The sequence below is a fragment of the Ursus americanus genome, chromosome X (assembly GCF_024610735.1).
Source record: "Ursus americanus isolate L20-20 chromosome X, mUrsAme1.1.p, whole genome shotgun sequence".
Taxonomy (NCBI): Eukaryota; Metazoa; Chordata; class Mammalia; order Carnivora; family Ursidae; genus Ursus; species Ursus americanus.
Window position 1 is genome coordinate 40,508,222 of NC_142164.1, and position 26,322 is coordinate 40,534,543.

The following is a 26,322-nucleotide window of genomic DNA, read 5'->3' on the forward strand; positions in this document are numbered from 1 at the left end:
ACGTCTCAGGATCATGAGGAAGCTATGTGGGTTGGTATAGGCTGTACGCCCAAGGAGACTTGGTCTTTGTCAGGCAGGGTCCAAATAAGGTTCTGTGGAATCTGAAGCTTATACAATTTAGAAGGCTTTCTTTTAAAATAATACAAAATCAATCATGAAAATGAATATTTATTTAAAATGATAACATATAACAAGTGTTAAACTTATGACCACAACAGGCAAAAATTTCAGACAAATTATAATATATATGTGTGTGTATATATATTTTTTTCACAGAAACACCACTTATGGAGCTGCACAATCTGAAGTATGACAAAGTGACCATCCAAAAGTGAAAGATATAATAGCTTTATTGCAGTCAAAACATCAAACATTTGCAAATTTTACATAAACATGTGGCCATGTGTACACATAACAAAAACCCAAGAGTGACACTTGTCTCACTCAGTAAAAATGCAGACAGGTTCATGTTAAGCCTTTAGCATTTATTTTTATGTCAAGGTTTTAAAATAAAGTAGCTCTCCTAACATTTATTCTCACTGAAGTCTTGTTTCAAGTTAAAATCAACACTTCATTGGCTTCAAACATTAACTTTTAGTTGTTTATTTTAAAACATATTCAGATAATTGTCAACTTTGGCCAAATGGAGGCCTTTTCTGTGACTCATTTCCAGATTCACAGATTCTGCTCCATCTACTCTTTCTAGTAGCCAAGAATGATTTACCAGTTGGCATTTATAGTATTGGAACCAATTTGAACTATTTCACGAAAAAGCCAGATGATAAAGATTGCTTGGTTTGAAACAAATGACTATGTATTCAGAGATACAAGACTCAGAACAAAGTGCTTGCATTTTCTATAGTTTATATCAAACTAGATGGGCTCTTAAGCAATTAGCTTAGACTCACTAATCTAGAGTAGTCAGACTGTGAATACAATGACTCTAGGTGCCTTCCACATGTGGTCAGAAGGCTATATTAAGATATAGTCACTGTTAGTAATGAAGACAGCCAAAAGCCTGTTTTAAGAAACCCTTCAGCTATTGAATAACAGACACCCTCAAAAATGGAATTTCAGGGAAACATAAAATGAACAATCCTGTTCAAGGCTGCCAAAATTATTTTCTGCATGCTGAGATGTTATTCACACACATATAGATTGCATGCGGGTAATCTATTTACTTTATTTTTGAATTCCGGACTGTTTTCTTGCAAAAGCAAGTGCAATTAGTTATAATATATAGCAAAGCATCTCTCTATCTTTGGTTCCATGTCTCAGAGTTATTTTTTTCCAAAAATAAATAGGCATGGCAGGAAAAATAATTCAACTATCTTAAGACAAAACCTAATATTTTATAAAAATTAAGCAAAAAATATATAAGTGATGTTCTTTTGACTTTTTTTCATTCTCTCCCTTAATATCTAACACCAGTGCAATTTTAATATTAAAATGATTGTGCACACTGTATTTAACTATACAGCAGAGACACAAAAAAATGTCAAAAAACAAAACAGTACTTTCCCTTAAAAATAATTTAGGAATTATGCATTCTAAAAATGTACAGGAAAGGAAAACTGCTGATATATGTTAATAAAACTGACTCTGAAGAAGTGTAAGAAAAGGAAGCAAAAATGTAGTAATATTTGCAAATCCTAGAGATGGCAAAAAAAAAAGTGAACACAGTACTCAAACTCTCCCGTTTCTGGAAAATATATGTTAGAATTGTTCAGTGACTTTTTGAAGTTAATATCTATGAAAGTTTCCTGTTACGGTTTGGACTCTCAAGAGATTTATTGAGCTTCATTTGTTAATGGTTTCCGTCTCTTTTCAAATAAGATTTTTGCATCAAATAATTCTCTTTCCCTATATCCTAGGGATGGTCCCTTTAGATACTTTGCTTCAGCTGCCTTGTAATCTAATCCATCAACAGCAGAAATTGAACAAATGATTGCTTCTGGCAGAAGAACTTCCAGGATAAATTTAATTTTATCATCTCTTATCAGAGTCAGCATCTTTTCATCTATTTGTTTGTAGACTTCTTGTAAATATTTCACCACCTCATCCAACTGATCTTCATCCTCAAAGTATGTTTCAATACAGGGAGAGAACCTATTTGCATTCAAAAACGACTTCAGCCACCTGGACCCTTTCGTGCCTTTTAAAATGGCTAGAAGATGGTTCTCTGTTCCCTTTGCATTCACAATGAAGTCCACTAGGTTCTTGTTGGCTCGGTCCCGAGCAGCCTTCATTCGGTCAGGAAGAATTTTCTGGAAGGACATTTTCTTGGTCTGGGAAGTCACAACCATCTGTTCCCCAGAATTCTCATTATGCAGCTTTGGAAATAAGTTCCTAAAGGTGTCCTGTTTGATTACTTTCCTAAGTGGATAACTAATATCAGCAGCATAATACTCAAGGAAAGAGCCTGCAAAAGAACCACAACCTAGTCTAACTCTGTAGTCACAAATCAGCGAGATGCACCAGTCAATACTTTCACTGTATTCCTCCCTGGCTTTCTCCACTAGTGCTTGTTTCTCTTTACAATCAAATTTCTTTAATCTTCTAAAAGGCACCCTAATGCCTCTCTTTTCAGGATTCATGCTTACCTCAACAAAAAGCACACTTGCCTTTCTCTCTTTTCGCCTGATGCTTTTCACCACTGCTGGCCAAAATGGATATTTTTGATATTTAAACCAGACTATCATTCCTGTTTCAAATGAACGAGGCTCATAATTAAAAACAAAGCGTGGAAGTTCTTCATCTTCCTCGTTGTCATCTAATATGGAAGTATCAATAGGATTTAGCTGTGCTGACTTATCAGAAGCTTGAAGTTCTTCCCCAAGTTCTTCAAAATCCAGTCTCTGAAGATTTGTTTCATTATTCATAAGAAGGAGTGAATAATCCAGGACACGGTTAGAGGCACTACGTGAAACCTGACATTCCCATGAACAACGCCTGGGGGATGCTGCAGCACCTGCTTCTGATTCCACAGGTTGATTCTGGCTGGTACTTGAGCATGGATTTGAGGGACCCTCTCCAGGGTCTTCAATATTCTCTGAGAAAGTAGGGCATTCAGAGGAAACAGCCAGAGTCTCTGGGCCAATATCCTTTGCCTCCTCTTTCTCAACTTTGGGCACAATGAAGGTGTCTGACGGCCAAGTTGGAGTGAACTTTTCGTCTTTAACGCATACATCTTCTTCTTTGATTGTGGAATACAGAGGCATAACTGCTGAGATATCAATCTTTTTCTTGCTTTCCTTTTCATCCTCATCTTCTGAAAGTGAAGGAAAAGTTTCGTACCAGCCGGAGTTTTCTGATGACTTTGTTTCCATTTCACTTGTGAGATTATCAATGGTTGCACGCACCTGTGATTTATCATCACACAGGGAATCATTATTCTCTAAATTAGCTACTAACAGGGATGTTGCATTTTCACTTTCCTCAAGACACTTTGATAAGTCGTCTCCATCTCCTTCATGTTTCCGATACTTTTTACGAGGGGGTGAATCAGAAAGCTTTTGTGGATCATTTTGAGACAGAGTAGTGGTTGCTTCTTCATCTGAATTGCTTGCTTGACTCAAATTTGTTCTTTCATTCAGAATATCCAGTGCCACTTTTAGTGACCTTTCATAGGCTGTTTCCTTTCTAGGTGGATCACTGACTTCTGACTGTGCTGCTAGTGAGGAGGCAATGGTTTCAATTTGAGATTTATTTAGAATCTTTGTTTCTGTGCTTTCCACATTAATTTTTTCATCCAGTGAGAGTATTTGAACTTCTAGGGAAAATGTCTTTTTTCTCTTACTGTCTGATGACATCTCAGATCTAGACAAAACTTTTGCTGGCCATAACTGGTCTTTCCAATTGCACAGGACATATTCAGCATCCATTATGATTTAGATATGTGTGCCAAGAGGTTACTATCAGAACTTGAGGCGTCTGACTATTCTTGACACTGCTAAGGCAGTTTCTACAGTTCTACTACTCTGATCAAAGCCTCTTTTGTCTTAGAACTACAAAGGGTATACAGCTTGTGTGGCCTGTTCTTCTCCAGCTAAGTTTCCCAAGGATGTGTGAACACGTGGTTTGAATGGGACAATATGGAGAAAACTAGAACAGGGAAAAGGAAAAGAAGAAAAGTATCAGCAAAAATTGTTTTGTCAAAGCAGAAGTGAGCAGTTGCAAACAGAGAAGAGGTAAAAGAAAGAACAATGTTTGGTGAGGAGAAAAATGCAATATAATGTAATGCAGGGGATGAGAAGTAGAGAAATGGTTTTATAATATCTCAAATTCAAGAACACGCCCTTATTATTGCACATGAATATTAAGGAATAAATTTGTGTACACACTGACAGAGGTGGTGTGTCAGGGACTCTATGTTATTAGATACTGTGGGACTTTGGTGCCCCTAATGTTATACCTAGGGCAGCGGGACTCTACACTAAGATAAAATCTCATCTGCAATTTAGATATCATGTTTCTTTTCCTTCTTGTTCTTCTTATTTTAAATTCTCTCTCTGTAATACTGTTATGCTATTTAGTTCATGTTGAAATAATTGCTCTCAGGAAAACTGTGAGGTGGGGACAAGACGGAAAGGAAGTAACAATTACCCCATGTCTACTATGAGCCAGACTGTAGACCTTTGTTTGAATCCTTACATCGATCATTATGTGGATTTTTCCTTCTTTAAGTATATAATTTTTTCAACAGAATTTTAATTACACTTGATATGCTGTCTCATAGTTCACAAATACAAAATATGTTTCATTGCTTTGTTTCCCTACTTCATAAAAATGGTCGTCTGGAGAAATTCAGGAAACCTGGCAAGTGCCATCTTGTGACCAAAACCAGAACTGCAGCCTCCCCAAGAAGTTCAGATTTGGCCTCAATCACTATCAGATCCTTCTCAAGAGAGAAGGGTGGGAACTACATTTAGCCAGCTAGGAGCTGTCCCAGGCTTCTATAATTTTTTGTTCTAGGCTCAAGGATTTTGTTGTGTAGGATTATAACAGGGTTATAATGTCTTCAACTACAATATTTCTGGTTATAAAAACATCCAGAAGCTTATTAAAAATTGAAAAGATACAAAAAGATATATGCAAAATAAAGTACAGCTCTATACAAATATTCACTAGGAATATTTTCTATCTTTCCAGAATTTTTTACATATATAAATTAATGCATATTACTTCAAACAAATGTCAGATCTCAATTAAGAGAAGAGTTTGAACATCATTCCACACAAAAAAGTATTTTCCACATGATTTTTTATGAATTACTTTAAATGAGGTTTTCCCCACATTTGCAACATTTTATGTCAATATTTTCCCTGATGATATAAACCAAATAAATGAATATATAGTAACAGTATTTTAAATAGAGAGCCTGTCTCTCCAACCACACAAATAATCCCATTAATACTGTGGCAGACATGTTTTTCCAGACTTGTGGCAAGTCCAGTAGTAGTATAAATATGTCACTAAACATACATATTTTATTTTAAGAGAGATCATATGACAAATGCTATGCCATAAATTGCTTTGCTCGCTCCATCCTATTTCTCAGACATTTCAAATCACTAGCTGTAGAAGTTCATGTTTCTATTCTCCAGATACATACTATTCTATTGTATGATTGCACCAAGCTGGATAATCATTTTAAGAAGTGCTTATAGAAACAAACCACTCTATCTCACTGTCAGACCACAGCCCTGCTAACCACAGCCATACCTGTGGTCTGGAAGAATGAGTTGCAAGGAGGTCACATGCAGGACTGTAGCTGACACAGCAGCCAGGTTACATGTTTGATCAGGTCTAGGAAAATTTCCACTATCGGCAAAAAACAAGGTATGTTTGCATGCCTGCATGTGTCTATGAATTCTTATGTGTTTGAAACAAAATGGGTATGTTGTTTCTGCTTTATTTTTCTTTCATGTTTATAAAAATAATCATGGGGAAATCTACTCTAAAGATGCTGAAACAGACTACAAAATAACATTCAAATAATAACCTGACCACCCAGAAATGTTAACATAGCAGTTTATTTTCTCCCAAATTTTCTTCTAACCACACATATATACATGCATGGGTGTGTTGTACAAATGGCTTCACACAACTACATACATGTTCCCCTTTCCATACTCATGTGCAGATGACACATACATAATCTTTCTCTATGGCAATCGATTTACAGTATTTTCCCCCAAGCTGTCAAATATTTTTATCTATCATTTTTTGTGTGTAAATTAATAAATGCTTAAAAAGTCAAAGAGTAACAGAATGTCTGACAATATAAACATGGGATGCCAAGTCAATAAGTTAGCATGAACGGCCATGCTGCACAGAAAAGCCTTAATATAGAGGCTGTAATCTGATCACCCCTTCTCTTACTGTGTACTTACAAAGCATTGGGAGATAAAAAATTTCCAAAGGATCAATTCCTTCAAAACATCAGCAATTCTCTCAAAAGCACACACCCTTCCCACCACTCTAAGACCACCCTTCCTATTTTCCTCATCTTTACTCTAGCATCCTGAGAAGTCCCTGGAAAATAACTAGCCTTCACACAGCCATTACCTTGAAGCTTCTTGTCAGCTGCAGACTGGTGAAATGCAGCTCCTCCCCCAAGACTGGCCAGGCACAGCTCACTTCCAAGATTCTCAGAGAATGCTCCGCCCCCTCCCTGTGATGGGGATGACAGAAGGCGTCTCCCTGAATTAGAGAAGGGAGAATTGCCAAATTAAACTGCTTAAGTATGAAAGGGTAGAAATGGTTTATTTTCCCAAAAAAGTTTAAAGTGAAATGGCAACAAGTGTCTGTTTAATTTCCATTCAAGTCTGAGGGTGTGTGATTTTTTGACAAAAAGAGGTTAGCAAACCACTTTATTAAAAAACAAAAATCTAATTTAAAATATTCCAACATATTCTTTTTTCCTTGCCTTCTCTAGCACCTTACTTTTGCAGGTAAACTTTACAGGCCAGCTGATAAACCTCCATTTAGATAGCTCATTAAGATCTTGATTGGGAATGCACTCAAACTGCACATTATTTTAGAGAGAATGGCTTTTTTATAATTATTTTTCTTTCCTTTTATTCAGTCCTTCTACTAAATGCTTAGGAAAGTTTCAGAGAATTCTTCACAAACATGGATATTTTTGACTAAAGGCAGAAAAATCCCTGGTTTGGCAGGAAAGTGTCCATTTTACATACCCTCGTCAATAATTGGAAATTCCTTCTTCTTATATTTTGTTGGTATTTTTCATTCAGGCAATTCAATGTGGGGATAATTAATTTTTAAAAATTTACATGTCTCTGTTTATTTGTATGTCTGAAATGTATTTTGTAAATTTTTTTCATTAAAAGTCTCTTGTGTTGAATTTAAATTTGGATTTCTGATTTAACTTAGAAAGCCAATTTTCTATATCATTAGTGATAATTTTTGGAATGAAGATATTTAAGGATAAAGTGTTTTATTTGGTCTCTGTATCATGTAACATACAGCATATATATTATAAAAATCCACCTTTATATAAGCTTTAATATTGGAACAGTAAGTACCAATAAATTAATGAAGATCATCTCTAGACTGGTATATTATTGAGGGCTCTAATAATTAGAGTATGTAATGTTCTGTACTATAAACAACCCCTAAGTCTCAGAGGCTGAGCCACCGAAGTTTATTTTCCTGATGTCAAAGTACAATGTAGGCCATCAAGTGGCTAGAATGGGGAGGGATGGCTCTTCCTAGCAGTCATTAAGAGATTTAAACTTCTTCCGTCTATGACTGTACCATCTTCTTTAGCCTTGAAGTCTTCCACTGCATTTTTTGCACCTGGCTAGCAATCTTAGGAAAAGGGAGGCTGGAGAATCCTGTAACAGGTTTTAGGGGCAGGACTGGCAAACATCACTGCTGGTCACAGTCAACTAGATAAAACTGTCATAGAGGCCAGGGAAAGCGATCTCTCTGTGACCCAGGAGGAAAATGAAATAGGGTTTGGTGAACCCCATACCATTCTCTCTGCCACAGGAAGTTTTCAATCTCTTATAGATTTCCTTTATTTGTTTAATGTTTTTTTTTTAACAACCATGTATCATAGTTATAATGTCTGGGACAGAAACTTCTAGTTGCTCACCCTAAGTGTACTGTTTGCATTCTCCCTCGTTAGGAGAACCCCAGTTGCATTCAGGGTGCAGTGTAAACTCTTAAAATATTACTTTTCCCAGACTCCCTTATTATGTAAGCCACTGGTCATATGATGGAATTACTTGCCAAAGAATGTAAACAGAAATACTTGTAAAGGGGCGCCTGGGTGGCACAGCGGTTAAGCGTCTGCCTTCAGCTCAGGGCGTGATCCCTGTGTTATGGGATCGAGCCCCACATCAGGCTCCTCCGCTATGAGCCTGCTTCTTCCTCTCCCACTCCCCCTGCTTGTGTTCCCTCTCTCACTGGCTGTCTCTATAAATAAATAAAATCTTAAAAAAAAAAAAAAGAAATACTTGTAAAGATTCCAGAAAGGTACCTTTAAATGGGGTAAAAAGTCGACTAGGGCTTTTTTCACTTTTCCTCTTTCTCTTGCTTCCCCCTTAGAATTTGACCATGATAGAATTCAGATAGTCATTCTGGATCAAGTGACTTAGAAAAAGGATGCAACTCCCTAGGGATGGAAGATCCTTAACCCCTGAATAATGGGGCTTTATTCCAAACACTTTAACTTAGTGCCACAATAAACTTTATCTTATTTAAGTCATTGTGTTTTCCAGTCCCTGTTTCTAGTTGTGGAACAAAATAGTTGATCTTGCAATCATTAACAAAAGTAATATTCATATTACAGAATTAATCTTTTCAAAGCTTTCAAAGTATTACTATATAATTTAAAGAGGATTATCAGGCCAATATAAATATGTCTTTATTTAAATAAATAGACATATTCAATTATATGTTTCATAATGAAATATTTCTTATTTTGTCTTCTCATTTCACATGTTTGGAAAAAACAAATGCAAATAAAGTACAGTCATTACATCAAAACCATAATTTCTTTTATTTGTCTATTTTCTATATTGCACATAAATCAGGAAATGCTACACTACCTTACTATTTTCCAAACAAAATGCAAAGGAAAAAATTAATTCCTTGGATAATATTTTATATTTCACTGTTCTGTGAAAGAAGGGGAGAAGAATGACAACCAATAATAATAAAGGTTATTACTACTACTATTATTATAATGAAGACAGATAATACTTATAGATCTAATAGTATCTAACCTGTTCCCAGCACTTGACATATTACCTCATTTAATAATCAGTTATTTCATGGAGGACAGTTCCATAACCAATTCATTCTGCATAACAACAGTAGTATTATTCATAATAATGACAAAGACTGTAGAAGCCCAAGTGTTTCTAACCACGTGCCACGAGCTCTGCCAAGGGCTCTGTATACATCGTCTCCCTTGAGCCTCACAAACTCTTGTTAGGTGGGTATTATGAGTATTTCCATTTCCTAAACAAGGCTTTAGAGGTTAATGAATGTTTACCAGGATATCTAGAGATCATGAGGTGCACAGAATTTTAATCTAGGTATTTTGACTCCAGAGTTCATGCTCTTAATCACTAAGATACACTGTACCTACCTCACTGCAAATGGAAAATGCTCTGTAATGTGCCTGGATGACTAGATGAGTTAATTAATGAATTTGAAATAGTTATGTTTTGGGAGTCACTGGAACTTAAAATTCTGTACCTGGTTCTGCATCTAATCTAACATAAAATTGTCTTATATAACCTAATTATGGGAGTGAGTGACATACCATCACATTTGCTGAATTCTGTTGATTAGAAACTAGTCACAGTTAATACCCACACTTCTTAAGGGGGGGGGATTGCAGGAGGAGGTAGGCCACCTAGGTTGTGTCTGCCACAATACTGTATGATTCCATTTATATGACATTTTCAAAAAGAGAAAAGTATAGTGATGGCAACATGATCATTGACTGCCAGGAATTACAGGTAGGGGGAAGGTGTGACTATATACAAGGATAGCACAGAAAGTTGTGGGGTGATGGAACTCTTCTATATTCTGACTGTGGTAGTGATTATATGACTCTATACTTGTGTAAAGTCCAAAGAAGTGTATACAAAAAGAAGTCACGTATTATATATGATACTATAAAATATGATTTTACTTGATAGTAATTAAAAAAATAAAATTTAAGTGGAAACATTTCATAACCATTGTATAAAAATCCACTCTTTATAAATATGCTTTAGAAACCATCTGCTTCTTCCTAAAGCATATTTAATAACAAAGAAAACAAAAATAACCCATACATAACATTATTAGAAAGTACCAGTTCTACTTCCACTTAGGATATGAAAAACCATAAGAGAATGTCACCCATAAGTAAACAATGATAAAAATCTAGATAATCTACAAAACTGTAACATTCCTTGAACCCATCAGAGAACTCTGATAAACTGACTTACAAAGGGTGACCAGCCCTATTAAAGAGGGACACATTCACTGTTTCACTTTTGGCAAAGCATGGGACAGAGGTGGCTGCCATGCAAACAGGTAAAAAAGAAATCAGCTCAAATTTTAATGAACTTTTACATTCTTAATGGGCTAGTGTAGTTTGGAATATCTGACATCCCAGACACTTACACACTCACTCACTGCCAAGTTCTTCTTCACAGTCCTTAACCAGAAGCACACACACATGACTAGGGACAAAGCAGGAGATCAAAAAGAGCCCATGTCACTGGTTGAGGTACGCAGAAGGCAATAAGCTATTGCTGGCGGACAGACACAAAGCCCTACACATTTATCTAAACCCTTCTATTGTGAGAAGCAAAAGCCTTAAGTCACTAGAAGAGAAGAAACAAACCTTCCCCTCCTGGGTACATGTAAAAATCCACTGCTTCTGGGGGAGTATAGAAGCAAAACCCATGTGCCCAGGGAGGGGGAGACAGGAAACCTTCCCATCCCCAGGACAAAAGCAGAGAGATCCTTTGCTGCTGAAGGTGGGTGGGGTGGGGTGTAGAGTAGAAGTAAAAAGCCTCTGACCTTGAGGTGGGGTAGGAAACCCTTAGGCCCAGGGTCCTACATGAATAAAAGCAGTGGTCAGCTACTGATGAGGAAGGGGTAAGAATATATCTCTCACCAAAGACCAACTCCAAGTACAAATCAGAGGTTAGCTACCATGCTGAGAGGAAAGAATGTTGAGACAGCCAGCACAAGCCTCAAGGTCCAGTTACACAGGGCCTCCCTAAGGTTGAGGCTGGACAGGACAACAAAGAGCACTCCCTGCCTCACCAAGAAGCTAGCACCTAATAATAACAGCAGCCTACTGCTGCAAAATAGGCAAGAGTGTGCAGAGAGAACCCCGGTCTAGGAGCACAGATGTGAAGAGATTGCTGAATATAGGGTGGAGAAAAATCATTGAGAAAAATCTTCTGGCACACCAGGCTCCATTCTAAGCAAAATAATGTATGCTACGCAAGCCAGATGATAATAGTGAAAAAAGATAGTGAAAAAAGAAGGATACAATCTCCAACATATTTTGATACCAGCATTAACCTGATACCAAAACTAGAAAAGAAAAAAACATAACAAGTAAACCACAGATCAATGTCCTCATAAACAATACATGGATCCAATAATGTTAGGTATATAAACGATATAGAAAATGATTTAGAAAAAGTCCAAGGATATAGAAAAAGGATAATATATCATGACCAAATGGAGTTTATCCTGGGAGTGTAAAGATAGTTATACATTTGCAAATCAATGTAATTCACCATATCCACAGACTAAAGGGGGAAAAAAGATCATCTCAATTGATACAGAAAAAGCATCTGACATAACTCTATAAACACTCATGATAAAAAAGCTCAGAAAATTGGGAATTAAATGGATCTTTCTCAATCTGATCAAGGGTATCTATTAAAAAGCTGGAAGATAACATCATACTCAGTGGTGACACACGGATGCTCTTCCCCTAAAATCAGGAACAAGGAAAGGATGTCTACTCTCACCGCTACCATTCAACATTATATTGGAGATACTAGCCAATACAGTAATGCCTGAAAAGTACATTAAAGGCATACATGTTGGAAAGGAAGACATAAACCTGTCTTTATTTGCAGGCATGATGATCCATGTAGACAATCCCAATGAATTTATAAAAAAAAAAAAGCTATTAGACCCAGTAAGGAAGTTTATCAATATCATAAGATGTAAGGTCAGTATAAAATAATTTATTTCTATGTAGTAAATTTTGGAAGTTTTAAAAAGTACCACTTATAATATCATCAAAAAAACCAGGAAGTACTAAGGTAGGACAAATCTAACAAACATGTGCACATCTATATGCTGAAGACCTCAAAAAACTGATTAAAGATATTAAAGAAGACCTAAATAAATGAATAAATATATCGTGTTCATTGACTTTAAGATTAACTATTTTTAGGATGTAACTTCTCTCCAAACATATTTATAGAACCATTTCGATCTCAACCAAAATCCCAGCAGACTTTTTGTAGGCATTGAAAAGATATCGTTACAGTGCATATGGAAAAATAATGGAACTAGAATAGCAGACCACTTTTGGAAAGGAATACCAAAGTGGAAGATTCATGCTATCTGATTTTAAGACTTTAGCTATCAAGAGCGGCCTGGGTGGTTCAGTCGGTTAAGTGTCCAACTCTTGATTTCGGCTCAGGTTGTGATCTCAGGGTTGTAAGATCGAGCCCTGCGTTGGGCTCTGTACTGGGTGTGAGCCTGCTTAAGATTCTCTCTCTCCTTCTCCCTCTGCTCTTCTCCCTCCTCTAAAGAAAGGACTATAGCAATCAAGTATATTCTTAGTTATCACTTATTATTATAGTATATTATACTATAAAATAGACTATGTACTATAAAATAGACATACAGATAAATAGAACACAAATAGACCAGCAAATATGGTCAACAGATTTTTGACAATGATAATTAAATGGAGAAATGATGGTCTTTTCAGCAAACAGTGTTGGAAAAATTGGACATCACATGTAAAAATATTCACCTTGACCCCTTACATAAGACCATACACAAAAATTAACTCAAAATTAATTACTGACCTAAATGTAAAAGTGAAAACTATAAAACTTCTAGTAGAAAACAAAGTTGGAAACCTTTGAGGCCTTTATTTAAACAAAGATTTATTAAAACACAAAAAGCCTGCACCGTAAAAAATTTGATAAATTGAACTTGAAGACGTCTCTTAAAAAAATAAAATGAAAATCCACAAGAGGATATATTTGCAAAACACACATCTAATAAAGAACTTTTAACCAGAATATATAAAGAACTCCTATAATCCAATAATAAGATCAACAACCCAGTAAAAAATGGACAACCAATTTAAATAGACCATCACCAAAGAAGATATATGAATATCAAATGAACACATTGAAAGATGCCCAACACTATTAATAATTAAGGATATGCAAGCAAAACCACAGTAAGACATCACTAACACCTTTATAAGAATGGCTAATATTAAAAAGACAAAAAAACCCGACAGTATTAGCTGCCGACAATGATGCAGAGTTACTAGAACGCATACATTGCTGGTGAAAATACAAGATCTCACAGCTACTTTAGAAAACAGTATGGCAGTTTCTAATATAGTTGGACATATGCTTACCATATAATCCAGGAATGCCACTCCTAGATATTCACCCAAGAGAAATAAAAACTTATGTACAGACAAAGATCTGTTCTGGAATGTTTATAACAACTTCAGTCATAATCACCAAAAACTATAAATCTATTCATGAGTAGATACACAAATTGTAGAATAACAGAATAACAAATAAACTACTGATGCATACATCAATAAGGGTAAATAGCAGAAACATTATGCTAAGTGAAAGAAGCCAGATGTTAAAACCTATATATTATATGACTCCATGTATAAGATATTTTGGAAAATTAAAACCTATAGGGACAGAAATTAGATCAGTGGTCACCTGGGTATCAGGGTAAAGAGTGAATACTGACTATAGTGGGGCAAGAGGGAACATTTTGGAATTATAGTAATATTCTATAGCCTGAATCTATTGGTTATTACTTGACTACAGACCTTTGTCAAAACTCATCAATCTATACGCCTAAAAGAGTGAATTTAACTCTATGTAAATTATACCTCAGTAAACCTGAGCCTCAAAAAGGCATCCAAAATCAGAATATAACCTATATGAGAAGTTTGTATTTTACTGTCAGAGTAATGGGAATACATATAGGAGTTCGATTTGTGCTTTGGGTCATGAATACCAGAAAAGGTTGTGGGAACCACAAAGTATGCGTAAAAATATCTTCTGGAGTGTACAAAGAATATGTTAGAGATTCAATTTTTTAAGTATCTTTAATTTTTGCTTACTTATATTTCTGAACTTACTTTAAAATGTTGGGGGTGTCACCTAAGACACATGACTTTTAATGCAGCTATGTATCTCTTTCTATAAATTTATATACTCACTAAATATCTCTTTCATCAGAGGTTGGTTAAATAGGACATATGTCAAGAATCCAGATGACATCAGCACCTTATAGTTTGTGAAACTTATCCTCATCGGCAGAGCCTTTAACTACACTGAAGTTCTCACATACCACTCAACTATGTGAATGGAAGGAAAGGAAGTAATAGAAGCCAAAGTGTCATAATCTGGAGACAGAGATCCGGTTAAGAATTATGTCCCCAGTGAGAAAGCAGAAGCCAAATAACATAAGAGAGACAGTGTGGTTATAGAATAAACGAATACCAATATCTTTAGTGTATAAGGTTCATATAAAAGAGTGGAAATGGTTCAGTCAGAACACTTGTAAAAACCATGAGGGGACCATGAGCATTGGTAAAGCAAGGAATTGTAGATACTTAATGGATATACAAAATATTGAATGACCCCTATAAGCCATAGGCACAAAGAAATAACTGAAACTGGCTATAAACAAAGTTAAAACCTTATTTTTAATGTTCACTGGCTGAATGTCAGCCCACCTGAAGAGGAAGAACATCAGAAGAAAGCTTACTAAGAATGAGTATCCCAGGTAAGAAAAAGGCTAGCCAGAGAGTGAATCATTGCCACAGCCAAAGGGACTCCATAGTCTCTGGCCAAATGTTATGTGAACATGATAAAGAAGGAAAAAAGAAAAAAATACCAAACAGTGACCTAGCGGTCACAAGAAGATAAACCTGCCACGTCTGGAGATTTCGTATTCCCCAGGTAATGCTAAGACCTACACAGTGCCAATGGCTGAAGCTGCTAGGAAATTAAGATTCAGGATGATGGAATGGGAAAAATATTAAAAGAAAGTTTGTTGAGGACCTCACAACTTCATCATTACAGCACATAAAAAACAAAGCTTTACTACAATCTAAGTTTTGAAGTAGAGAGACTAAGCTATGGTGTTCTTCTTGGGATTAACAAGCAAAGAGACGGACAAGTTAAAAAAATTTGTAAAAGTTCAGTAACAGTCTAAGTGTGCAGCAAGGAGTAGATAAGAACATAAGAAAGGCAAAATAAAAGAAGTTCAAAATGAATCACTGAAGATCTGAATGTGTGTGTGATTGATTGGTACATCTGGATATAGACTAGAAATCAACCAGTGAACTCTGAATCATTTGGAAAAATCCTTAGGTCACTGGGCTGTGTCTGACTGCCCAGGTAACCACAAAAACTGTGATTTTAGAAGCCTCTATTGCCTTAGGGCAACAAAATAGTTTTCTCGTTCAGTGCTTATACATATCCTTCTGAAAATCTGTGAGGAAGCATGAGTAAGTGATTTTGAATGGGAGATAAGAAATATTCCCTTAAGTGAGGGAGTAAGAAAATAGTCACTTAAAGAGAAGGCAAAGAGAAAAGAGAATAAGCAAAGGGATTCCTTCCATCAAAGGAGAAGGAAGGTGGACAATGAAAATGGAGAAGACATACAAAAAGATGAATATATACCTGGCACCAAAGAAACATTGTGGTTGAGAAAAATATTTGAAAATTCAGAAAAAGAGAAGTAGTTCTATAATGCCCCACTATGTATTCCTTATTATAACTATTGCATATAAGAAATGAATGAGGGTGTGTATGGTAGGAGATGGGGGGGTGTTGAGGAATGTGTCAGCGAAACCATTTCTATTATTGGATATTTTGATACTTTGGGGCATCTTGAGGTTTATTCTAGGGTAATCTTAACTTTTTAAAGAATATTTATTTACTTTATATATAGAGCGAGGGCACACAACGACGGGGGGGGGAGGGGTTGAGGGAGAGGGAGAGAAGCAGACTCCCCACTCAGCAGAGCCTGATGCAGGGCTTAATCTCATGACCCTGAGATCACAGCCCGAGCTGAAATCAAGAGTTGGACGCTTAACCAACTGAGCCACCCAGGTGCCCCTAAGGTAATTTTAACTTTTTAAAGCTGCCATTGCTGCCCATTCTACCCAAGGCAGTCAGACACAGATGCTGGGGTTTGTGTCTCCTGGACTCAGACAACAGCACAATGACCTCATTAGGAAGATGAGCTTAGGAGTTAGGTATTTGGAATGGCTGCCATAGCTACCTACCGACTACGGTAGTTTTTCAAGGACTTCTTGAGAGTCAGGCAGTTGGCAGAGACCTGCAAGTCTTCCACAAGTAGATTTCCATTTGTATAACTCCTTTCTAGAAGTTTAAGATAATTCTTTCCTAACACTAGAATCTGTGATCTAAAATTTAAAATGTTATGGCTACTGAGCCAGAAAAAAAAAATGTACCGCATATTCTCAACTTAACCATGTTTTAACATGAAACGAGAAGAGCCTTACCCAATGTCACGTGGATGGTGGAGGCTCTGGTCCTGTGATCTGGTTGTCTTGATTCTCACTCCAGCTGCTTGCCCACCACAGCCTTCTCCCTGCTCAGCACTTCCGAGGTCGCACTGCCTTTCTGGGGCTCAAATGGCATCACACGCAGATTCCCCAGGTCATGTGTATCTTTGATATTAACCTAGGCTGTCCCAAAGGAGACAGGGAATCAAACCAATTCAGTGGAAAACGTGTAAAGAAACTTCCCTACCAAAACTTCAGCAGGTGTGTCATTCTGAAACACAGGAATAAGACAAAATCTCATCTATGATACAGATGCCATGCTTACATTCCTTTTTTGTTCTTATTTGAAATGCTGTGACACAGTTGTTATTTCGTTCATGCTGATATCATCTTTATGAGGTGAGGACAGAGGAGTAGGGAAATAACAACTGCCTTGTGTTTTCTATAGGCTGAATTCTATGTAGTTACTTTAAAAAAAAATGCTTTCTGTTTGAGTTCTCACATCAGTCCTCATGTAGGACCTTTTCTTCTAGACACGTACAGTTTTCTTCAATGAAACTACAATCACACTCTACATGCCGTCTCATAGTCTGGTAATACAAAATACGTTTCATGGCTTTGTTTGCACACTTCATAAAAATAGTTGCCTTGAGAAAATTGGGAAAATCTGGCACGCGCCATCTTGTGACCAGCACCAGAACTGCACTCTGTTACTACCAAGTCCTTCTTATGGAAGGGTGGGAACTACATGCTGCCAAGCCAGTAGTTTTCTCAGGCTTCTAGAATATACCATGCTCAAATTTAGAGTTTTGTTATGCATTATGCAAAAAATGGAATGCTAATGTCTTTACTTCCAATGGTCTGATGAAAAATTGCATACTTAACTGAACATTGAAAAGATGTGATTTATAAAAAGAAAGTATAATTCTAGAAAAATAATTAATACTATGGTTTCCTGAATATTTTTCCATAACCTTTATTTACAAATACACCTGAATACATATAATTTCAGACCAGCTTTTCATCATGCTCAAGCGCATAGTTTGAAAGTTTTTCCCTATCAGTATTTTCATTGATTATGAATCACTTCAAATGTGATTTCCCCCCACCCCCAATTTGTAACAATTTATCTCAAACTTTTTTCTGCTCCTGTTAAAAAATGACTATATATTAAGGATTATTTTTACATAGAGATAGCAAAGACTGTCTTATGTCTCCAACCACACAATCCCATTAGCAGGCAGCCTTATGTTTTTTGTGATTTTGTTAGACATACAGTATTAAGGCAGTCTTTTATCTTTAAATGACATAGTATAGTGCTTGCCATTCTGCAATTTCCATTTTTCACCTAATACGACTTCTCAGACATTTTTTCAAATCACTACATGTTCATACTTTCATCTGTCATCTATGTAACATTCAATTATATGGATGCACCATGCCACATGATATTTTTAAAACTGCTAATAGAAATGAACCAAACCCCCTGTCTCACTAATAAACTTAAAAGATACAGAAAAATAGTTCTTGCTGACCACAGCCATACCTGTGGTCTGAAAGAATGAGTTGCAAGGAGGACACATGCAGGGAGGTAGCCAACAGAGCAACCAGGCTACGGGCTTGATCAGGTCCAGGAAAATTTCCACTATCGGCAAAAGACAAGGGGGGTATGTTTGCATGTCTGTCGTGTCTGTGAATGTTTATGTGTCTGAAACCAAACAGGTACACTGTTGCAGCTTCATTGTGCTCTTCTCATTATAAAAATGATCACTGAATAAAGCAATTCTAAAAATGCTGAAACCAAATAAAAATGTATTTTGAGATCCCCAGTAATCTGAACACTTCAGAGATGCTGACTGTTAACATGGGAGTCTAGTTCTCTTTCAGGAAAATGCATATATTTTTCACAAATGTTATCATTCAACGGCATATCTGAATCCCTTCCACATATGTTCGTGTACATTTCTATTTGTGTTTGTACGTGTCAATCACTTTTTATGCTCACATTTTTCTATCAGTTACTTTTAGTGTAGAATAATGAACGTTTACATCAAAATATAATACAATCTGTAACAAAAATAGAAACATGGAATGCCATGCAAAAATTAACATGAAACGCATGCCTGACTGAAGTCTTAATTTAGAAGCTGTAATCTGATCGCCCATTCCCACACTGTGGACTTCATAAAATATCCAGAGAAACTAAAATTTCAGGGGATTGATTCTGTCACAATAACAGCAATTCTCCCCAAACCGTATTCCATTCCCACCTCTCCCAGGCAACAACGTCTGGTTTTTTTTTTTTTCTTTTTTTTTTCACCGTAACACCAAAGCCCGAAGAAATTCCCAGAAAATAACTAGCTTTAAGACAGCCATTACCTTGAAGCTTCTTGTCAGCTGCAGCCTCGTGAAATGCAGCCCCTCCCCCAAGACTGGCCAGGCACAGCTCACTTCCAAGCTTCTCAGAGAATGCTCCGCCCCCTCCCTGTGATGGGAAAAGTAGGGGGCCTTTCCCTCAATTAGAGGGAGGAGAATCGCCAAGTTAACTGAAATTCACTTAAAGGGGAAAAAAAGGTTCATTTATAAAAGACTTGAAAGTGAAATGGCAACATGTGTCTCTTTAATTTCCATTCAAACCACAGGGGTAAGGTGATTTCCTGAAAAGACGTAGCAAATCCCTTTATCATAAAATAAAGACCCAATTAAAAATAGCTCTTGCATATTTTTCTTGCCTTTTCTGGCACCTTATTTCTACAAGATTTCAATATCCAACTGGTCATCATCCATTAAAAAGACCTGTCAGGTCCTTGTTTCTGATCGCCATGAATGAATACATTAATTTGTGAAGAATTATAGCTCTACAAATTTATTCCTTTGGCCCTGGGACATGGTATATCTCTTTATTCGAGTTGTCTCGTTTATCCTTCGGAACATTTTCTAGTTTTTTCAAGTACAGTCATTCCTTAAACATAAAACATTAGCCAAAATCCTTACAGAAAAAAAGATCTATATCTGAATATACTGAAATAAAAACATATGGTAAAAACATAACAAACCAAAGTTGAAAACAGAAGAACAAACTTCACAAAATTGTTTTCAATTAAAAAAAAAATCTCGAATCTACAGTAGAGCTTCCAAATTAATAAGAAATAAACAGCAAAGTGGAAAAATTGAGCAAAGGATATAAATAGGTAATTCACAATATTCGGAGGGAATAGTTCCTCCCTGATCCTATTTACTTCCTGTGAGCAAGCTCAAATTATTCAACTACAGGTATCTCTCACCTTTTTGTGCATTGCAAGCCTTTAGGCTGTTCGGTAGATTTGTTTAAATGTGGATTTATAAGGCCCACTTGATTCTCACAATAGTCTATGCCCTGCAACTTCTCTTCCCCTGGTACAAAAGCTGACATTTTGGCTCCCACTTGCAACTTTATTTGTTTTATATCAATTTGTTCAGTGGAGAAAGGAAAGTGCTATTCACTCGGGCTTCTAAAAACCCAAACATTCAAACTAAAAATTAAAAGTGAATGATACATGAAAAAGAACTCACCTTCCCTGATAATCAAAGAGATGCGAATGTAAAGAACAATGAGATTTTTCTACTAATTTCACTTACAAAGATGCAAATAAATGACACAATGGATGGTTGACCAGAAAATGAGGAAATGAGCAGTTTGGCTCATGTGCAAGGTCGTGAAGCTGGAAAGAGGGCAAAACAGAATTAAAGCCAAAGTCTATCTGACTCCCAAACAAAAGGATGTTTTCTTTCTCCACCAGTATTCACTGCCTCCTGGGCTTGGAATCCTGACTCTTTGGTCGAACAGAGGATGATGTCATTTACCTTCCTTCAGACTATGAGGAAATTGGTGAACGTAACCCCAGAGTGAGCATTGTTTAATTTCATGTCCCTTCTGGCGAACATGGTGTTTAATTTCATGTCCCTTCAGGCGAACACACTGGTGAACTACAACCACCTTCAATAACTATACCATACTTATCTATGAACTCTCCATCTTTGATGTACATTCACAGTTCCACATAAATTTAAAAAATATTTTTTGCACTATGTTTTTGCACTGGTCATATCTGCATGATAGCATTGACTTGGCCATGGAGTAGTTATGACATATCTCTTTTGTGTTGCAGGGCCTGGCAGTACCTTCCCCTGAAGATATAGCTTTTCCTGGGCAGGGGCTGAAAAATCAGTCATTTGTTCCATAGAGAAATGCCCCAGTTCATTCCATCTTCATTTACATTTGGCAACTCCTTTTCTTGTGCTTTCGTTGTTTGCAACTTCTAATTCAATATGAGAAAATCGTTTTTCTATCCTCTCTTACTGAGCTTCTGTGTTCACAAAACATTTCAGAACGTAAGATTTAAATTAAGATTTTTAACACAGAGGTGTTGTTTCCCAGGAAGTGCTAAAACCTACACAGTGCCAATGGATCATTCAGGGGATTAGTTCTCTTAAGATAATGTCATGCTAGGTTTAAAAACAAACCAAAATAAATAAATAAATAAAACATAAGTAACCTTGGTGAGACCCTCACAACCCCATCCATTATCACAGTGAACAAGTAAACACAACTGCCTCCTGCCACCTCTGACTATTCAGGTTGGAGAAAGAGAGCTGCAGTATGACACAGCTCTTCCTGTAATTAGCAAACAAGAGAAAGAAAACTGTCTGTTCTGGGGAATCTAAAGAAAGAAGAAGCCATCATTCTTCCACAGACACATAACAGCAGGGTCAGACTGGGTCAAAATTATTCTGCTAACCCATCTGAATAAAGGACATCAAGGGGTCTTTGGTGAGGAGATATGGATTTCTGTTGGCAGAATCCAATGTCTAGCTTTTAAGAATTTGTCATGGAGGCATTATGACAGAGTCGCGTTTTTGAAGGGTTCGAACAGGCAGGCAGGCAGTTGTGGGTTTGAGACCTTTATTAGTTCAGTGGAGAGAAACATATCAAATTCTTGACAGCTATGCTAAGTTGTCATCTCCCCACACTAGATAGCATAGTTAAGAAAGACGCATGAGTCACATGCATCTCTCATATTAACCTAGGTTGTCTAAATATTAAATCATATTTAATGGTACAATAAAAAAGAGTTTATTACCTGTCTAAGTGTGTAGGAAGAGACAGATGATACAGGAAGTACAGGAAAGGGGGCAAAAACAGTCCTAATTTAACCACAAAGAAACTGAATTTGCACATATGCTCAATCAGTGCAGCCAAACAGAGACAAGAAATCAATCAAAAGATACACAATATGCTAGGAAAATACATATGTCACTCATCTGGTTTTAGCTGCCTGGTTTTCTAGAAAAGCAGTGTTTTTAAAGAACCCTTAACTCTTCTTACTAGGGCTAGTAAATGGTTCTCACCTGCAGTAGCCTCTTATCCTTCTGAGACTTCACAAAAGAACCTGAAGAAATATTTTCATCGGGTGACAACTGAATTAGATTAAAACATGGCAGAAAAGAAAAGGGATCAGACACAAAGTTTACTTTGCTAAGCAGAAAGAATGTGGACAATGAAAATGAAGCTAGATAAGATAAAAATCAGAAGAATAAATAGTGAGTATCAGCCGAGGTTAGAGACACGGAACATGTTTCGGGGGAGAGGAACAAAAACAGAGAAGAAAGATTATGATAACAAACCCAATATCCTGTCTTTATTATTTCTATTGTACTATAAGAAGGGAATGTGTGTGGGAGTGGCTTTGGCAGTGTCAGGGACATTATTTGTGTTCCTGGATAATTTGGGCCTTTTGCACCCCACTGGGTTATCATGAGGGAATGTGTGGCTTTGTGTTTTCTACACTGCTAGTGCTGCCCCGTCTGTCCAAAGCAACCAAAAATCTCATGGACACGGATAGCAGGGTTCAGCACCAACCTCATTAAGAGTATGACTTCAGGAGTGAGAGATTCGTGATGGCTGCTGGGAAAAAATTAAATGTGTTAAATCACTATAAGATACTATTCAAGAGAGTATACAGATGTCTACGTAAGGAGGGTCAGAAGACCTTATGCAGGTTTTAAGGTTTCTTTGTAACTATGTTATCTAGTATACGGTGATGACAATCTAGCTGTTAAGGAATGGAGAGTCAGGCCATTGGCTGAAACCTCAGGTAGATACCCGAATAGACTCTCGCACAATTTTCTTCACAGTGGTTTAACACATGAGATTTTTTCCCCCCAAAATGAGAAGCTATGACTCTTAATTACAGGATGGGAAACAAAATAAATTGTACTGCTAATTCTCGACCTAACATAATTTTAGTATGAAATGTGGCTTTTGATCAAAATGCTATGGCTACAGAAGGAAGCAAATGCATTATACCCTAGGTTCTCAACACATTTCAACGTGAAATATTTCATGAAATGGGAAGAACTTTACCTAGTATCTCATGGATGGTGGAGGCTCTGGTCCTGTGATCTGGTTGTCTTGATTCTCACTCCAGCTGCTTGTCCAGCACAGCCTTCTCCCTGCTCAGCACTTCCGAGGTCGCACTGCCTTTCTGGGGCTCAAATGGCATCACACGCAGATTCCCCAGGTCATGTGTATCTTTGATATTAACCTAGGCTGTCCCAAAGGAGACAGGGAATCAAACCAATTCAGTGGAAAACGTGTAAAGAAACTTCCCTACCAAAACTTCAGCAGGCGTGTCATTCTGAAACACAGGAATGAGGTAAAATTTCATCTGTGATGTAGATGCCATGTTTATCACCCTTTTGGTTATTATTTGAAATGCTCTCTGTGATACAGTTGTTACTTGCTTCATGCTGAAATGAGCTCTCTCATGAAAAGTATGATTTGGGTGCAGGAAAGAAGGGAAATAATAGTTGCCTGGTGTCTTCTATATCTAACCCTTTGTAGCTACCTTTTAAAAAAATTGCATTCTATTTGAATTTTCACATCAATCCTAGTGTGGGTGCTTTTTCTGTTATACATGTGAAAAATTTCAACAAAACTGCAATCACACTGCACATACTGTCTCATAATCTGCTAATGAAACATGTTTCATTGCTTTGTTTGTGCACTTCATAAAAATGGTTTCCTGGAGAAAATTTAGGACACCTGGCAAGCGCCATCTTGTGACTAGAAACAGAACTGCAGATACCCTGGTACTTAGTGGGGAAGGGTGGGAACTAGTTATCCAGACAGTAGCCTTCTTAGGCTTCTATACTTTTTCATTCTCAATTTTAGAATTGTGTTAGACAAAAATGGAATCATAATTCCTCCTTTTAGTGTATTTATTATAATATCTCTCATGCATATTTTATCTCTTCATCTTTTAATTTTTCAAAGGAAGCAGATCTCCACAACAATGGTCAAAATATAAGGGTTTGCTCTCCATATTTCTTGATTTTTCCTACAGATATTTATATATGTACATGGTTTTTAAACAAGTATATGCTTGATCATCTCTGAATATCAATAAATATTTTCTTACATCATCTTTTTGTGAATTACTTTTACAAGAGTTGTCTATATTTCTAAAATTTGATCTCATTTTCTTATAATGAAAATTGTTCAAGCTTACTCTTCAAAGTAAGGTTTTTTAAATGGAGAAATATGATATACAGAAGGCTGAAGTGTTCTGTCTCTCCACTACACCTATATCCCAATTAACAAAGCAGCATGCATATTTCCAGATTTTTCTAGCGTACATTGTATTAACATAATAGAGGTCATTCTGCAATTTGTTTATTTTTGGAATATACCATGGACACCTTTTCTTATTATTATTTAGCTCACTGCATTAGCTTATTCTTTTTACAGCTGCATAGTATTCAACATTATGGATGCACTACCTTATGTAACTGTTCTATAATATGTTTTAAATATTTTTGAATTATTTCTCAAGAGTGCATCAAAATGCAAATACATACCTTCTGCTTGAACCAAAGTCTGGACAATAGTCTAAATATCTGAATAGCAAGAAAAGCCCAAGTAACCAGATAACCAGCCTTCTCAGATCCACCTTCAGATAAAGACAATTGAGTATGTGTGGTGTCTATTTAAATATCTGTAACAAAATGGATTGCTCCCTCTCAGCTCCATTACGTGTTTCCAAAAACCTCTAAAGATATGTAAAATCTGAAGAAGAAAATACACACCATCATTACTCCAACCACTGAGTTGTTTACTGCTTACATTTGAGTCTAATCCCTCTGATTGTTCCCCTCATCATAGATATACTAGAATGTACTATCTGAGATTACATTTATTCACCCATATATTTGAAGATCTTTCCATATTTATATATATTTACACATTTTGGAGAAAGTAGTTTTCTCCCACATGTTTTAAAATTCTCTTCGTTTATGTTGACAGTTACCACATGCTAAGTGAAATGTGGAAGAAAGAAGTGGAAAATTTCTTCTTTTTTCCTCCAGACATCTTTTCAGACTTCTATTACTAGACATACTGTTTGTTGTGTTTTATTATATTAACATATGTCCATTATTCCTTAGCTTATGATTTTTCAGATATTTTTCAGATTATAGTAAAATTAGGAATACTTTTCTGATAGATAGGTAGAGATGTAGACAAAGATAGCCTTCTGAACATCCATAAAAAAGCAATTCTTCTAAGGCGTTGAGTAACCCCTGACAAATAACCAAACTCCTAATTTTCAGGAGTATTTAAATCCACACAGTTATACATTACTTGAGATTATCACTATATAAATTCCTTCACAACAGTAAGATTTGTTAGAAACACAATACAACCAAAGTAATATAAAGAGCCAACACCCCCCAACTAACTTCATTTTTCATTTGGGATTATCGCAATCTTTTTTTTTCAAAGTAAGAAAGATTAATTTCTCAACTTTTGTTTCATCATTTCTTGTTACCACTGCTTTTTGTTTGAAACCTAAAATGCCCTATTTAGAAGTTAGCTTTGGCAACCTCATGAAGTATATTTTCCGCAGGTGTAATCTGATCACCACCTCCCCCACTTTCAAAATGTGGACTTTTAAAATATCTGAAGGGATACAAAATCCAGACATTAATCCCCTCATAGAAACAATGACCCCCACGAAACGACACTCCTTTCCCTTTACTCTAAAGCAGCAGTCCCTTCTTTTCTCACCTTTACTCGAAAGTTTCCAGAAATCACCGAAAATAACTAGCTTTTACGACAGCCATTACCTCCAAGCTTCTTCTCTTCGGCGGAAGCCTCCAAGTCTGTATGTAATGCGGCTCCTCCCGCAAGACTGGCCAGGCACAGCTCACATCCAAGCTTCTAGGGAATGCTCCGCCCCCTCCCTGTGATGGAGAAAGCAGGAGGTCCTTCCCTCATTTAGAGGGAGGAGAATCACAAGTTAAACAGAAATACAGTTAAAAGAAAGAACTGGTCCTCTTAAAGAATTTTAAAGCGTAATGGCAACATATGTCTGTTCAATTTCCATTCAAACCCCTAAGATGGGTGATTTCCTGAAAACAAAAAAGAAAAAAAGAAAAGAAATAGA

At 36.5% G+C, this 26,322-nt stretch overlaps 1 protein-coding gene across 7 annotated transcripts; it reads right to left on the bottom strand.

The window, feature by feature from the left end:
* Positions 1 to 332: 332 nt before the first annotated feature.
* On the bottom strand, positions 333 to 26,061 carry PWWP3B (PWWP domain containing 3B). 7 transcript variants are annotated; one of them, XM_087860378.1, is made up of 6 exons: positions 25,944 to 26,061; positions 23,241 to 23,426; positions 19,217 to 19,322; positions 16,835 to 17,020; positions 6,571 to 6,705; positions 333 to 4,104 (listed from the first exon to the last, which is right to left on the bottom strand). In XM_087860378.1, the coding sequence occupies exon 6, from the start codon at positions 3,882 to 3,884 to the stop codon at positions 1,791 to 1,793; it is 2,094 nt and encodes a 697-aa protein (XP_087716504.1). In that variant the 5' UTR covers positions 3,885 to 4,104; positions 6,571 to 6,705; positions 16,835 to 17,020; positions 19,217 to 19,322; positions 23,241 to 23,426; positions 25,944 to 26,061; the 3' UTR covers positions 333 to 1,790. The 7 variants fall into 7 exon arrangements, with proteins under 7 accessions (XP_087716504.1, XP_087716502.1, XP_087716501.1 ...); XM_087860376.1 differs by having other exon boundaries at positions 19,217 to 19,351; XM_087860375.1 differs by having other exon boundaries at positions 16,835 to 17,015; positions 19,217 to 19,393.
* Between the last annotated feature and the right edge of the window lie 261 nt (positions 26,062 to 26,322).